Raw genomic sequence first — 16,823 nt, forward strand, 5'->3', positions numbered from 1 at the left:
AGGGCATCTATATAAAGTGAATTTCTCTGGGCAACCAGAGATCACAATGAACTCTTTGAAATATATATATTCTCCTATGCATCTCTGTAAACCCCATTGCCACCCCCCCCCTCCCAAAATCCAGGAGTGATTATATATTCTCCTATGTATCTCTTTAAACCCCATTGCCATCCCTCCTCCTCCCCCCCCCACCACCACCAAATCCCAGGGTGATGGTGTGATCAGTTTTGAATCCACTCTACAAAAGATATTGACATATTGTACTGTGCAATTCATGAGAAGACTTTCAGAGAGTTTTCATATACATGTACATATATATTTCTATGTAAAACTTTAAAAGCCCCTCAAGGACCAAGGGGTTTTGATTTGAATCTTCATTATAGCTATCAATCATGTGTTTGCTTCACTGGCTGTGTTTCTTTCCAATAGCAAATCATATTTCTTTAATTATCTCCCCTTACAAGGAATATCACCCTACCTTTGAACTAACTTGAATCCCCTTTACCATGCTTAATATTGGCCTTTTGGTTCTGGAGAAAAAGTAAAAAAAATGTGAGAGTTTCTAGACTGACCACAATGGCCAACATCTGTCTGTCTGTCTTTCTGGAAAGTCAGTTCAGGTGAGCTAAAAAGTACTGAAAACACATTCTGTGAAAGGGTCATAGAAGATCCACAGACAGCACAGCAGACAACGTAATCCTTTTTTACAGGAGTATCATTCTCTGAAATTAGAATTCCTGCCATCTTTGAGGGGCCGGATCAATTTGTTTAATGAAAATACAATGTAATTCATCATTTTATTGACATCAGTAATATGCACCATTAATATAATGTAATGCAATCAAAACAATGAAATTCAAACAATATTCTGTCTCACACTGAGGAGATGATTATCATGTAATGAAACAGATCGTGTCTATATATATGATGTAATTGTAACAGGACAGTCAGACATACAATTCTGTCTCAGACAGAGGCGATAATCTTAATGCAACACAACCACTCTTAGTCTCGACTACTCTTATTCTCAACTACTCTTATTCGCCACTGGAGAACACATGCATGACCAGTTATACTCACAAATGACCCAGCATGCAAACTGTACACACATTATGCAGGTTAACAACAAGAACCATTCACAAAATGAAGGTGATTGTAAAGCTGGTGGATATTTTTCACAAGCTAATAAAAGGTTGATTCTGTAAGATCCAAAGCATTGAATCCATATACTTCTGTTTCTCACAGAGAGGAGGAAGAGATGAGAGTTTATTATGCAATTTTTGCTGAGTTGAATCTAATCATTTGTCCATTTATCTCACTGACGGAATTCCTCCTGAAGGCCCCGAATTGATTTGATTGTTATCCATCCTACTAGAGGGGAGAACTTGAATAACCTTTTCTCTGTTTGTTTTGAGATAACACCTGCACTGTAAAACACTGTTCAGGCTTGTTATATCTGTACAGTCTCCAAGTTCAGCAGCTGTAAGGTCTCGCTAATGAAACTGCTGGTCTCAATGGCTGTTGTCGTCCCTACTATGAAGGATTTCTGCAGAATTTCATCAGCATGATCTAATAAAAAGAAAATTGAAAACCCATTTTTTAAATACAGCACAAATTGTGTGCACTACATGCACTTGTGTAACAAAAATCATGCAGAGCTATAATACCATTTGCTCACTTTTCAATGATTTTGAATATACCTTGACAGAGCACACAGAACTCTGGGAGATTTTTCAGAGCACTTGTTATGATATCAGGGTTTTCACTATCAAAGCAATGTAGGAAACTGCCCACAAACTGTTCAGAGGCCCTGTAACAAACAGTATTAAAGAACTAGATGAGCACGATCTAATCCTCATGTGACATTTGCAGTAAATCTCTTAAATCTGAAACAACATGGGCCCTCAATTAAAAACACTGGTTACGTAGTGCAATATTTGATTTAAATTTGTCCAATTTTTCTGAAGAAGTTGAAAAGTGAAAAGTTAACAAATGTCCGAAAATTGATGAAAGAAACATGGTGGACCAGATTTGATCAGATGAGCTACCGAGTATACTTGCCTAGGATTGTGTCGAATGTATCGCATGACCAGACTGTATGCTGTATTTCTCGCAGTATCTGAGGCGTGCAACAATAATTTTTTCAAATCTCCCTTGAAATGAAAAGTTCTCTAATGATAAGAAATGCATAAATACACGTCATTTGATACACTTCTTGTCAGTTGGATATCCATGTATAATATATATACATTGATTGCAATGTACAATATGAAAGTGAAAGTATACTTCTATATTCCTATGTTTACTAGTCACCAGTCTAACTTACAATGAAATGTTCCAGAATGTCCACTTTCCTCTTTGAGGTTTCATCAAGATCTGTCAAAACTTCCAATATATCTAAAAGTCATAAAATTAACCATGAGAGAAAAACCTGATCTGTCAAAACTTCCAATACATGTATATCTAAAAGTCATAAAATTAACCATGAGAAAAAAAACTGATGAACTACTGAAAAATCAATGCATGAATTCAAACATTGTGTACCAAGTGATAATTCTAATTAAGGCCTATAGGTCACAACTTGCATCTAAGTTGTTTTACCTCTCACTGAGAAATTAAATCAATAAGGATCCAATCTAATTAAAATCAGATCTTTTCTAACCGTTACACTGGAGAAGGATCTGACAGCATACATTTGAGGTCATGTTATTGACTTCAGTCTCATGAATAATTCAATAAATATTCGACCAATAACTTGACAAAGAATCAAGGACCAATCAGGAATTGTTTTTCTGAAGCATATTCAGATTGTAAGGTCACAAAAAATGGTGTTAATCCATGAACAATTTAAACATATTCCAAATATCAGCATTAAAGGAATAGCAAAGGAGGATCTTAGATATACATCCAATATCATTAGAATATATTTTCTGTGGTGTTCTAACATCGCTCATGGCTGCTGCCATCTTCAATTGTTCTCCCGTGCTTCTAAGAAATTATTGACATGCATATGATGAATACCAAGTACATGTATGTTCCGATATAACAGTGAAACTTTCATATTAGTGAAAGCCGTCATTTGATCAGTCAAGTGTAAAAGGTGAGATAACATGACCCCAAGCGCAATGCTGTCAGATCCTTCTCCAGCGTAACAGTTAGAGAAGATCTGATTTTAATTAGATTGATAAGGATCAAAATATTATATATAGACTGTTACATTCAAGTTTTTTTCCGACACATTTCTATGCAAAACCTTTGATTCTCTTTTGAGAATTCACTGAGGCCAATTTTGGGGGATATGACATGAATACACAATTATAATGATGCTTGAATGATAATACTTTGACAAATTGGAGAGTTGTAGTTCTGGGAGGAGACATTTTTCTTCCTATATCTTCTACATATTGGCAGTTCTAGCTGAGGGAAGGGGTTGGGGGTGGGGGTGGGGGGTGGGGTGGGGGGTGATATTGTTTTGAAAACCTTAATCTACCTTACACAAGGATGCTTGCTTACTTTATCAGATTGTTTTTCACGAAAAGATAATTTTTGTTTTACAAACTTTTTATATTCACTAAAACGTGCAACATAAAGTGTATTTCAAGCAAACTCATGGACCTCTACTTTGCTCTAAGGACCCTGACCATGGTTTGAACACACTTTTTGGAAGCTATTCTAATTTTTTTAAAGGGATGTAGCCCTTGATTTGAAGATATTATTCATTGATTGATTGTATCTTGTTTAAAATGTCTCTCTCTCGAGAATTTTTCACTCATATGGAGACGTCACCAAGACCGGTGAAGGGCTTCAGATTTCGGCCTTTGCTCGGCACTTACGGCCATCGAGCAGTGAGGTTTCTTTAGCGTGCCACGGGACATCCGTTTTTAAGGTCATCTCCGAGGACCTGTGACAGTCACACCTGATGCCGAGCGTTTGGTGACGGAACTGTCATGACATAGGTCTGTTTGATTCGAACCCTGGCCTTCTGCATGCAGGGCAAATGCTCTAACTTCTACACCACCATGGCGGTTAAAGATATTAAATCCTCTTCATGTTTGGTAGAAAGTGGTAAAAAGTACAATCTATAGATTTGTGGTTTTGAGGATAACCTACATACATGTACAAGAGATACGAAACTGGTACACAATAAACACAACAATCTGTGAAAACATGACGTAATATGTTAAGTGGAATTTCTATTTAGCGATTGAATGAAATGTTTAAAGTTTCCAACATGTTAAATGACACCCACCCTCGCTGTCAGTGGCCATGTGCAATCTGTCCAGGAAGGGTGTCAGCTGACCTACTGTCCACGGAGAGGTTGATCTTGGCTGGGTGACGGATGCCACGTTGCCTTGGTTACTCTCTGACTGTCTGGACAGTGTTAGTCCAGCCAGAAGGGATTTTAGCACAGACAGCTCAGGGTACATCGTAGAAATACCACTAAAAATACAGGGTACATCGTAGAAATACCACTAAAAATACAGGGTACATCGTAGAAATACCACTAAAAATACAGGGTACATCATAGAAATACCACTAAAAATACAGGGTACATCATAGAAATACAATGTACCACTAAAATCATATGTATATATACAATGAAACATGATTATATAGATAGATATATCGAATTCTTGCTATTACAAATTTATTTTCCATTTTCATTGTGTTCATCAGAATTCTTATCAGGTATATTCAAGATAGGCAACAATTAATTAAGGAATTTTGCAAGAAATATTGCAAATGTTTGAAATACTGTACCTTAAATCTAAAACTGCAAAGAAAGTTAAATCTAAAACTACAAAGAAAAGCTACATAAATTCAGATGATGTTTAATTTAGTTTTACCTGAGTAAGTTGACATATTTCTGCAATATGATGGAAGACTGCTGAGGCTCGTGTGTAGTGTATTGGTACAGGAACTTGATGTACTTGTGGATAATTGGCCCAAGTTGTTTCCCTTTGGCATGTGCCTTAATATTTATGTAATATTCATAAAATACATGTACACTGTGTAGGTGTTAAATCACTTATGTAAATAAATACAGATCTATATTAAAATTTTGACAGAATATCATATTACATGTATATAAAAAGTTGGTGTCAGTGAATTAGGAAAGACTGAAAGTACAAAAATCTATGTACAACTGTACATATCAGCATTCCCCAATCTGATTAATTCATTATATTGTTTAACGTCCCTCTCGAGAATTGTTTACTCCTATGGAGACATCACCACTGCCGGTGAAGGGATGCAAAATTTAGGCCTATGCTTGGTGCTTACTGCCGTTGAGCAGGGAGGGATCTTTATCCTGCCACATCTGCTGTGACAGAAGGCCTCAGTTTTCGAGGTCTCATCCGAAGGACCTCCCTATTTAGTTGCCTCTTACAACAAGCAAGGGGTACCAAGGACCTATTCTAACCCAGATCCCTACAGGATGTTCACCAATCTCAGAACACTGTTAAATCACTTACTTTTTTAATCTTAATTCTAATTGTTTTCCTGGTGTGGTTTACCTATAATAAATCCCCTCCCCCCAATCAAACCACAATTTACCTGGGATTGTGCAATGGATGATTACAGAATGATTACAGAATCCTAGTACATGTATTAATGCATGTTTAATATCGCTTTCATGAATACATGAGGGAGGGAAGAGTAGAGAGAGAGAGAGACCCTAAAAAAACCTGTTTTGCTGTTACAGTAGTTTACTTCTATAACAAAAAAGTGCATTCCAGCCCTTATTTTGTTATTGATATAGGAAAATTGTTCACAAAATACTAGTTACCAACAAACACAGTTTATGTTGATTGAAAATTATCACAACTACAGAGGTCCTAACAGGACTAATACCCCAACAGGGCTTATCCATACTGGCCTGGGAATATTAGAAATGTTGTATAGCTGAGGACCAGAAAGACATGGATTTCAACATTATCCAGGTTTCACCAGAACACAAATTACGGGATACACTAAATTCCTTTGACCTCAATATTAGCTTACACATTTTCATGAAAATCCATGCACTAGTCTCTTAAAAATTTCACGACAAAATCCTGCCCACAGATGAATGGACAAGACAGGCATCATGATTCCATTAACCTACCCTTTAACTTTTTTTACAGGAAGTATAATAATATATGTATGATAAGCTTTATACATGTATTTCTCTGACAGGAACATTAATCACAATACATGCGGTGTAGAAATTTCTACCTACACTGATAAGTGAGAAGTAGGAGTGGATGACATCAGCCAGGGCTGTGTAGTCCCGCCGGTAAATGTGTGGCTGTAAGGTCTCCATCAGACCCAGGATGTGAGTAAACAGCAAAAGGTAGTTCTTATGTCTCATCTCTCCAAATGTAAACTGGGTCTTACCCTTCAACAAAGCAGCTATAAGGGGAAGTTGTCTGTAAAATGAAAGGTAATTCTCAAGCTTTGAATCAGACCATAGATTTCACACATGTTAAATGTATCACTGATGAAAAATCAGATCATGTCAGAAAATCCAAAGATTTGACAGTGAAAAGGGAATGTTTTTTTATAACAGTGTTTACAATAAAGATTAAATCTAGCCTACCTTAACATGAGGAGAGGATGCTGTGAAGCAAGCTTGCGACAGGCAATGTTGGCATCATACATCTTGTCCTCGGCTGTTTTGCCATTGCCAGCTTGTCCAAGGCACGTTAGTAACCGATGAGAAACAATGTCAACCTACAATGTTATGAATACTACATCTTAACAACCAGATTATGGTGCAACTTCCTCATTTTCATACAAAATACTGTGTGTTCTTCTTTTAATGAGATTTATATGCAAGAGCCTCTGGCTGTGAAGCAAGAGCGATCATTCATGGTTGTTTTAAAATATGAAAATTTCTATTTCATCCATTATCAAACAAAGAGTAAGCACTTAATCATGATTACACCAACTAGTGTCTCAGATAACACTGCGTCAAATTTCAAATACGCTAAATCAAGTATCCATACAGTATTTTAATCTCTCAAACGATCACAGTTTAACATGTACTGCAATCAAGTTGATGCTTAAGGAGGAATGCTACACCAGAGAAATTTGATATGGATGAAAAGTGGAGGACATATACAATAATATTTTGAAATTGAAAACTTTCAAATTTAGTTTATTTAGTCCAAAAATGCAGTTTTAGTAAAAAGTGTTCTGAATTTTTAAAAAAAATTCCTGCTGGTCTCGAACCCGCGATCTACAATTCAACAGTTGACATGCTAACCTACTGAGCTATTCCGCAAGGCAATGATATATGAAATGAATAGACAAATATTGCTGATATTAATATTTTCATTTATGTTTTAAAAGGAAGTCAACAATTATGACAATGTAGAGTAACTCCTTAATCAGAATGTTAAAAGTAATTGGGCATTGATAAGAATGTATGATTCTAAAGTCATTATATAGTAGCTATACATGTACATTGTATGTACAGTACCTGTGTAATGGTGGACTGTGAGAACTGCCCATCAAAAAATGCCCCCTGTACATCTGACAGCCAGGCAATGACCTTGGGACACTGGGAATATAACTCAACTAATAGCTGCTGGTACTGGATATAACTGCTGTGAAATAAATTACTTCATGATTAAAACAGACATTTGATGTCTACTGTACACATAGTCTCCTTAAAAGACATCCATTTTCTTTTTGAGTCATACAGCACTTGATCTAGTCTACCTGCTAGTGGGTGGGATATCTCTGATGAAGGTGACCACCCTCTGGAGATTCCTGTGATTTTCACCAATACACAACATCAGGAGATCAATCCGGTTGGCAATACTACTCTGTCTCTCTGTGGAGACCTTATTATCGTCTGCCTCCTTATCTGGATACAGCTGAATGGACTCCTCAACAATGTATTTGATCAATGCTATCAGCTGGTCTGACGTCAAACCAAGGACATTCTCGGCAGTGTGGTTCTGTGAATTGAAAAATTCAAGTAAAGTAATACTTTAATAGCACAATGTCAGGTTCTTGGACTGAGAATTTTGATTTCTCACATACATGTAAATCAGAGATTTCAGTGATACTTTCTGTAGTTAACCATAAAATCCTTCCAACAAAAACACAGGGTTTGCCAAAAAGATGTTCATGTATTAAATCTAGCTTAAAGAGGTTTGAACCTGAAATTTGGAGTAATGTCATTTTTTTGGGAAGTGTATTCTTGATTTCTACATTGAAGGAGAATCAGGAAATTAAAAAGAAAATCTAGGGTCGCAATGCTTGTTATTGAGCTACAGTGTTCTAAACATGACCTTTTTGCACTTAAAGATTTATTCCATTAAACCTGATTTGTCTGCTGGTGTCAACACAGCATAAGCAATACAAATCAATCATTACATAAAATAGATACATAATCATGTCTTCTAACAATACATTTATAAAAAACCCAGTTTAATACAAGTAATGGAAATAAATAGAGACCTTTTTGCACTTGATATATGACAAAAATTCCTGATGTCAAATTTGAAAGTGTAAAAGGACATATTAGGAGTAATGTCAATTTCACATAATTTTCAAGGTCTTGTATTAAAATTTAAAATGGAACTTTAAAAAAGTGGGGGTTGGAGATCAAACTTTTAGATTCTTGGCGAAAATATTGAATCTTTACACAAAATTTCGAGTAAATTAATTTAAAGTTTTTTAAAGAATCGGTGTTCTGTTTGGAGAAATGTATCAACCAAATTAATAAATTATAACATTTGAACTAGTTCCAAGTCTGAACTACTTATATCATAAATTATAAAACTGAAATACACATATAGGAGTATAAAAATAGAGGATATATTGGATGAAACAGAAACTGTAATACCATGCAGATTTAGAACTTTTTGATTAATCAATCCTTCCGTTGCAAAATATAGTCCCTGCCAAACCCTTTCAAAATTTGAATTGACACAAAATTTTTCAACTGGATAGGGTTCAGTAATAGATGTTATGTTTGCACCAATGGGATCAGTATTGAACCAGTAAATACTTAGTTGTAGCATACTGCACAGTTGTGCTCAAAAGCTCAGGAGCTAACTTCCTTAAATCAGTCTTTCAATTTCTTCAGACAGGTGTCAGAAAGCTCTACAATGTGAAAATGCCATGACAAGTCATACTTTGGGTGTTCTCCTCTCTCTTCCTCTCCAAATCTTAGGAATCTGAAGACACGCCCATAAAAAATCAAGAACAGCAGTCGGGCTGAATCTGGAAAAAAAAAGACGAAAACTCTTCAGTCACAGATGCATCATGAATACATCAGCTAGATTAACCGCTTAACACATATTAACGCCATCATTTACCTGAGGACTTCCGCAGGCTGTAACAGACAGTTGATGCACCTCTGAAGTGAGGCCCAGCTACTCTGGTGAGTGAGGAGGGTCAGCAGATAGGGCTGGCTACTGCGAGCCACACTCTGGCTGGGCAGGCCTTTTAACTTCTCATTAGCAAACAGAAGCTGCTGCTGTAAATCTGGAACCATGGCAACAAGTTCAGGATCTAACAGCTCCAGCCAATCCACAAACAGAATGGCCATTGAGGTAGTCATTGTGTTACTGTAAGACATTGGAATAAATATGAATTCAACTTCTAAAACCTTGCGAAGACTTTTTTCCAAAGTTTTTCTATTTACAAACATGTATCAGGCCTGCAACTTTAAAAATAACATAGTGTATAAGATTAGTATAATTAAGAAAAGGTTATTGATTTGTATATGGATTTAGTACACAGTGACAAGAATGAAATTATGGGTATGGAGTCTAATACTTATGGAAATTATACAAAAATTAAGTACATTTTCTGTTTCTATGGAGGGTTGCCTACCTGGCCTCTTCAGTGTCTTTGTGTATGGCTTTACAGGCCACAGCGGTCAGTGTGCGGTGCATCGTCTCTGCCGCTGACAGACTGTCGTCGGGCTTGGTATTAACCCTCATACACTCCTTTATCATCTTCTCCATGTTGTTTTCATCTTTCTGAACTTGGCTGATCAGATCTACAGGGCAGAAAATAATTCCGTGATTCATGTCTTATGTAAATGTATAATCAATTTACATGGATTTACATATACATGTAACAATATCACACATACTGTACATGTACATACTCGAAAAGTTACAAAGAAATTAATTCTGCACTTATTATATTCATTAGTACAAATAAATTTTCAATGTACTTCATAAAATTTACAACCAAAGAAAATAACACATTGTATTTAGAGTTAATATTGTAGAATGCATAATATTGTTGAATTAATCTCAAAATAAAACTACACAAAACTTTTCAATATACCATCCAGAAGAGCTTGACTTGAGGATCCAACAGATTTGACGGATTTGTACGACGGTCTCCTTTCAGGGATATTTGGTTTATTGGACAGGAGGTACTGGTTCACTATGGAGGTCACCATGCATCTCTGACCTTTAATCTCATTAAACAGGGTCTCCATCAGTTTGTACAGAAGACCTCCTAAGGTCACCTATTCACAGAAACCAAGCACATTAGTCTCACCTATTCACAGAAACCAAGCACATTAGTCTCACCTATTCACAAGAAACCAAGCACATTAGTCTCACCTATTCACAAGAAACCAAGCACATTAGTCTCACCTATTCACAAGAAACCAAGCACATTAGTCTCATCTATTCACAAGAAACCAAGCACATTAGTCTCACCTATTCACAAGAAACCAAGCACATTAGTCTCATCTATTCACAAAAAACTAAGCACATCTATTCACATGAAACTATTAAAGTACATTAGTCTCTTCTAATATTATATAATCATTTGGAAATAAAGATACAGTAAAACCAGGTTACAATGAACCCGGCTTATAATGAATTCATGCTTACAGTAAAACACGGTTACAGTGAACACACTTATAATGAATTCATGCTTACAGTAAAACACAGTTACAGTGAACACACTTATAATGAATTCCTGCTTACAGTAAAACAGTTACAGTGAACACACTTATAATGAATTCATGCTTACAGTAAAACACAGTTACAGTGAACACACTTATAATGAATTCATGCTTACAGTAAAACACAGTTACAATGAACCTGCTTATAATGAATTCATGCTTACAGTGAAACACGGTTACAGTGAACACACTTATAATGAATTCATGCTTACAGTAAAACACGGTTACAATGAACCCGCTTATAATGAATTCATGCTTACAGCAAAGTAATTTTCATTCTCTGTTGTTTAAAACTTATTATGAACTTTTTGGATATAATGAGTAATGTTTATATCGATTCAAAATTGTTCAGCCCCAGCACTTTGGTACACTGTATCCAAGTGTGTTTTACTGTATTTTCCGAATGTTTTAAAATTATTAAGAGAATCATTACAAAGAAAAGCATTCCCTAACAAGTGGGTATGTCTATAAACGCAACATTGAACCTGATGTTCTATTGCCGTTTTGCAGGCAAACATTCACTCCGACACACACACTTCACATCATCCCCACCAACTCCATTATCAGGGAATAATTCAACTTCAAATGATAAACATATTTTGATGAGAAATAAAAATGTGCAATAATACATAGTGCTTACTTTCTTGGAAACCAGCAGTTTTAAGAGTGAGCAGGTTTGAGGGCTCCTTGAGAATATCTTGGCAAATTGAGGTCCATGCATCCCCCCTAGCATCTAAAGGTGACAAAGAAAGGAAAAATTACAAATATGTTATCCTACACAAAAAAGCCTGAAAACAAATACATGTAGTGCATTTCCATTCCAACATTTTTGTTTTATACTGAGAGTTTGTTATAACTGACTTGCTGGGTTGCTGTTTCTATGATTTTTCTGTTGATACAGTGTACATGTCTGTTTAATGTTAATACAGATATAGAATAAGAAAACATTACTTACCTCAAGAAGAACTTGTGTAACTTCTATTGCTGTGGCGGTCTCTGATCCTGATAAAATCTGACAAACATACATAGAAGAGATATTAATAAATACACATGATCCAGCAAACTGATACAGTAAAACACGGTTACACCGAACACTCATATAATGAAATCACACTTACAGCGAACACTCTCATGTGAACATATTGTAAACTTCTCCTGAACTTATTGGACAAAACAAATGATGTTTATAATGAATTGTTTGTCCTCAGCACTTTATTATAAGCATGTTTTACTGTACTGTGTTATCAATTCATACAAAAATCAAATCACCATCATGAGCTTGTGGTACTCTTGTTGCACTTCCTTCTTCTTGACTCCTTCTTGGCTAAAAATCTGCCAAAAAAATTACCATATACATTTACATAATCAACACTTATTCTCATGTCATGGACATAGTAAGCAATATATCAGTCACAATGCATTTCTGTTTTTGAAAACTCTCTTTCAACACTAACAACTGTATTACTTGAACTATTAAATCGGTGACATTAGAAGTTGAGGGTTTCTTGGTACTCTCCATTCTCTGTGACCACTTCTTGCTGACTGCTTTTAACTCTGCCACATCTTCATCTGTAGCTGTAGATAATAAAAATATTCTACATCCAAAGGTTTCTTTAAGATTCATTTCTTTATCATTGAATCATAACAAACCAACTTTAAAAACAATGGCCAATTCTTGTGCTTGAAAAGTGTTTGGGGTCAATGTATGCGTTTTGTTTCAAAATGAATGAAAAGACAGAGGGTGTCAAAATATCAAAATGACAAAACATACCTGTACTTTCAGGTTTGGGAACTAAGGATTTTGTCAGAAGCTTGTAAAAGATGTCTCCGCCCACCACCCCTCTCATGTGTTGGATCTCAATCAGCTGAGCCATGTAAGCCTTGTCGTCCACTGCCTCCTCTATCAGGTTAGGGTCAGCAGCTACAGCATTGTCCAGACACTTAAACAGACGGCTCATACTGGCCACTGGGATACCAAAGGACTGGACAAAGAGCAACAGTTGAGCCGGTTCTATGTCTTGAAGAGCTGCCATATTGTAATAATAATACAACCATGAATGTAAACGGAGACAAAATTCACAAATCTAATAATTGAATGGCATTTACATGTGTCTTTTCTTTTAAACAAACATTACATTTAAATTCTTAAAGGATACATCTCATGTTTTCAAAGTATACAGAATTATATGCATTTTGTCTTCCTTATGCTTATAGAAATTAATTGTAATATTTCGTTCGCTGAAGTATTGCGATAATTTGCCACAATACGGACTTAAATCTAAGCCCCGATTTCAAAAAGCCTAGTTAATTAGATAGGTAGTCACGTGGTAGTGAAGTCATATGCGACCTTCGTCGACACTGCAGTTGTTGTAAAAGTAGTGTTAGATATTTTTAAAAACTCGGGTTTTAGGGGCCTAATTTATTTACCATGGATAACATTTATTTCGATGTTGACAAATTTCCCGAGTCTTATATCTTTTAGCCACCAGTGCATACAAATAGCGACCCAAATGTAGCGAGGAAAGCGAGTATGAAATCTGCATTTGTGAGTAAATAATGTTTACATGGGATCACTGTCTAAACACAATCTAGTAATGCCATTTCTGTAAACAACTGTAATTAGCGTTGTTGCTTTTCTAAAATAAACAGTGCAATTATTATTAAATTTATTTTTGGAGAAGTTAGATAGGCCTAAATCATGATACGATTATGTATCATTGACAACTAGGCCTACTGTCATGGGTGCATTTCGAAAAAAAAAAAATAATAAAAAGGATCAAACTTATTGTGAAAATCACAATACTTTTAAATTATTTTATTGAAGCAATTTTATTAATCATTATTTTTCGTTATCTACACGTTGTTACTTAGGAAGTGGGAGCGCTGCGTGCTGTTGTTGTAAACATGTACACGTTCCTTAAAAAAAAATGAAAGCATTATAATTCAATTCAAAGTTGGGAAATATTATATTTTATTATTTAGAATTGAAAGTTCAATTATATTTTATCTTTAAATTTCTTTTTTTAAAACTACCAGTTGGTAGACACTGCTAGCAATGTTCTGACTATATGTTGTTACAAGGTGAAGGTCATTTGGTGCGAGTGTGTATTGAATTTGAGAGCAGAACGGAAAGCATATGCCGTAGGCCTATATGTAACAGTGCATAGCTTCAATAGAACCATTTTCTTGCAGTTTATCTACGTCTTTGTCCAAGTGCTTGTTTGAAAAAATACAGGGACAAATTCTATTGGTTTTTTTATGGCAAAGTCGTTGTGCCGACAAAAAAATATTCATGTCTTGTCCCTCATACCTTCCTTCAAAAATTGAGAAGAACCACAGTCCAAATCCTCTCTACTGACAGCAAGTACACCCTTAAACGGCACAAAACACCCTAATGCAGTGCTATTTACAAGCCGTAAATGTGATAATTGTTTGTTTGTCAATTAAATCAAATCTGTTTATGAAATGGCTAACAACTGTTTTCAAATCTTCTCGCTCCAGGTCGCATATGACATCACAGATAATGGCGCGTAAAATATCGGAAGAAAATATGCATATGGCAAGATTTGAATTTCATCGTTTTCAAACTCGAAAACTACGCAAACTGTTTCATTTAAAACACATGTAAAGTAGTTTTAGGCATGAAATGAATTAATTTTGCTGAAAAAATCAAAAAATTTAAAAACATGCGATGTGTCCTTTAAGGGGCCACTTTCTACTTCGAGATAACTGTCATCCAATGTATCCTTTTGCATCATTTTTGTATTTTCTTCACATGATATGTAACCATATACTTATGATTGGCTTCAATCAGATATACATTGTACATGTGAGGTGTTTTATCAATGATCAGGGAACTTTACTTCACCTCCTTAAGCATTATGATAGCTAAGCCAACTTCACTGAAACTCAGCTAATTTAAAACTGGCATTCTACATATCAGTATATTTATCTGAAACAAGATAATGTGGAAAATCTATTTTCTTACCCACATCTACCAACTGGTGAACTCTTGACCTGATCATTCTAAGTTTTAGCCAATCAGGAAGCAGCAGTGCTTCCTCTGAGGTGTCCAGCAGAAAAGCAGAAGGAGGCTGGCCCGATTCTGGGAACCAGGTGTCTAATAACTCCTGATAGTCACTCTCACCTTAGATAAAATAGAACAATAGAATAACAACTGGGAGAAGAGGGAAGGGCTTTTTATATATATAATACACATACAGTTATAAATGCTGTATTCAATGTGCTCAGTTACATGCATTAATAAGGCTAATGAAAATCCTTAAAGATAGAATTCAGATTGACAACTGAAGTTATCTATTTCCTGTTGGATATAGTAGAATTGTTGTTACAGCTAAGGGCTGTTCCAGAAATGATCAAAGGGGGGGGGTGGGGGGGTGGGGGGGTGGGGTCGGGCGGAAAATGATATTTTTTTGTGTGGGTGGTCGTATTTTTTCATATTTTATTTGGTCCGTGGTTGGAGTGTTAAAAAAATATTTATTATGGGTAGTTTCTATTGTTTTATTTTGTGCCACGTGGGTGTTGAGTTTTCAGAATATTTTTATTGTCGCTCTTGTCATGTTGGTTACAAAACGTCGGAGGGAAAATTGAAAACGTGCTTTCGAAATCGGAAGTAACATAGAACTATTCGAGTTGTCGCTCTTTGCAGCGCATAACTTTCCATTACGGCACTCTTCAAATTAGAGGCGCGTTTAGTAGGATCCCTTTGGACGTGATGGCGGCGAACTCTGTTCTGTAGATTATTACAGTTTACAGTGCATCGATTTTGGGAATATTTTGAAACCAATAGGTATTCCGTTTTCTAATAAAAATAGGCAAACCTTAGTTGATTTATACGAGGGTACCGATGCGTTATATTTATCAGTCGGTGTGAAGGTGATATAGAGGCCTCCGGGCGCGGGCTCCATTAGAAAACGAACGATTCGTGGAAAAACATATCCATACCCATTTCATGATAATAGCATCGTTTGGACTCCCAGTCTTTCAAACATTCCCGCTATAGATGCCTTTGATTGTTGATGTGACATCGTTTCTTCAGAACTACTGTGATACAATGTCGCACAGGCATTACCGCGTCATTGACTAGAATGTTTGTCCCGAAAACCTCGCGAGATTTGTACCGTTTTCATTTTTAAAAATATTTTTGTGGTGGGTCTGGTTAGTTTTTTTTTTTTAATTAGATGGGTCATTGTAAAATGAGTTTATTAATTTGATGGGTCATGGGGTAATTTTTAAAAAATTTTTATGGGTGCTTGGTATATACAAAAGGTGCCTCCCGACCCCCCCATGTATTTATTTCTGGAATAGCCCTAAGTAAACAGTGCACATGTACAACAGCTATCAGGCAGTTTTTCCTATTTCATTCCTTGATAAATTACAGCAATATAGCTATAGCTACATAGCTACATGTATGTATACTGTAGGTAAAAACCCCACCAGGCAATATACATGTACATGCATGCTAAAACCAAGGAATTTCCAGGGGACTTGGTCTTGTAGTTTACATAATTCTAATTGATAAAAAAATTACTGATGACTGCAATCTCTGCCAGGCAAAGAACACAGGAGCTTCTGAGGGCTTCACCACCTGGGCCCCATCCAGGCATTATTCTGTATCCCCTTGGGGCCAGATTCAGGCCCCTATACCTTCTGCCTTATTTTCATTGTATACAAGTATTTTGGTTCAAATATTGAATGGCAACAAGGCTATCACAATAGTAACCTACCTAAGTAAGAATTATCACAATAGTAACTTACCATTTGGAGGTCAATAAGTAAAATTATCCCAATAGTAACTTACCTTTTGGAGGTCAATAAGTAGAATTATCCCAATAGTAACTTATCATTCGGAGGTCAATAAGTAGAA

At 35.9% G+C, this 16,823-nt stretch overlaps 1 protein-coding gene across 2 annotated transcripts in view; it reads right to left on the reverse strand.

The window, feature by feature from the left end:
• Positions 1 to 783: 783 nt before the first annotated feature.
• Positions 784 to 16,823, reverse strand: part of LOC125670187 (integrator complex subunit 1-like) — a 41,579-nt gene continuing 25,539 nt past the window's right edge. The window contains exons 27-46 of one of the 2 annotated variants that reach the window (XM_056162093.1): positions 14,925 to 15,083; positions 12,708 to 12,962; positions 12,402 to 12,511; positions 12,206 to 12,268; positions 11,892 to 11,948; positions 11,577 to 11,669; positions 10,303 to 10,489; positions 9,838 to 10,006; positions 9,318 to 9,569; positions 9,135 to 9,222; positions 7,708 to 7,949; positions 7,466 to 7,589; positions 6,581 to 6,714; positions 6,221 to 6,410; positions 4,848 to 4,972; positions 4,250 to 4,440; positions 2,327 to 2,397; positions 2,062 to 2,153; positions 1,701 to 1,810; positions 784 to 1,569 (exon numbers count right to left, since the gene is read on the reverse strand). In XM_056162093.1, the coding sequence (XP_056018068.1) occupies positions 1,451 to 1,569; positions 1,701 to 1,810; positions 2,062 to 2,153; positions 2,327 to 2,397; positions 4,250 to 4,440; positions 4,848 to 4,972; positions 6,221 to 6,410; positions 6,581 to 6,714; positions 7,466 to 7,589; positions 7,708 to 7,949; positions 9,135 to 9,222; positions 9,318 to 9,569; positions 9,838 to 10,006; positions 10,303 to 10,489; positions 11,577 to 11,669; positions 11,892 to 11,948; positions 12,206 to 12,268; positions 12,402 to 12,511; positions 12,708 to 12,962; positions 14,925 to 15,083 (2,831 nt within the window). In that variant the 3' untranslated portion in view covers positions 784 to 1,450. Of the gene's footprint in view, positions 1,570 to 1,700; positions 1,811 to 2,061; positions 2,154 to 2,326; positions 2,398 to 4,249; positions 4,441 to 4,847; positions 4,973 to 6,220; positions 6,411 to 6,580; positions 6,715 to 7,465; positions 7,593 to 7,707; positions 7,950 to 9,134; positions 9,223 to 9,317; positions 9,570 to 9,837; positions 10,007 to 10,302; positions 10,490 to 11,576; positions 11,670 to 11,891; positions 11,949 to 12,205; positions 12,269 to 12,401; positions 12,512 to 12,707; positions 12,963 to 14,924; positions 15,084 to 16,823 lie in introns of both variants that reach the window. The other variant, XM_048905212.2, reaches the window with a different exon arrangement.

The sequence above is a fragment of the Ostrea edulis genome, chromosome 4, assembly GCF_947568905.1.
Source record: "Ostrea edulis chromosome 4, xbOstEdul1.1, whole genome shotgun sequence".
NCBI lineage: Eukaryota > Metazoa > Mollusca > Bivalvia > Ostreida > Ostreidae > Ostrea > Ostrea edulis.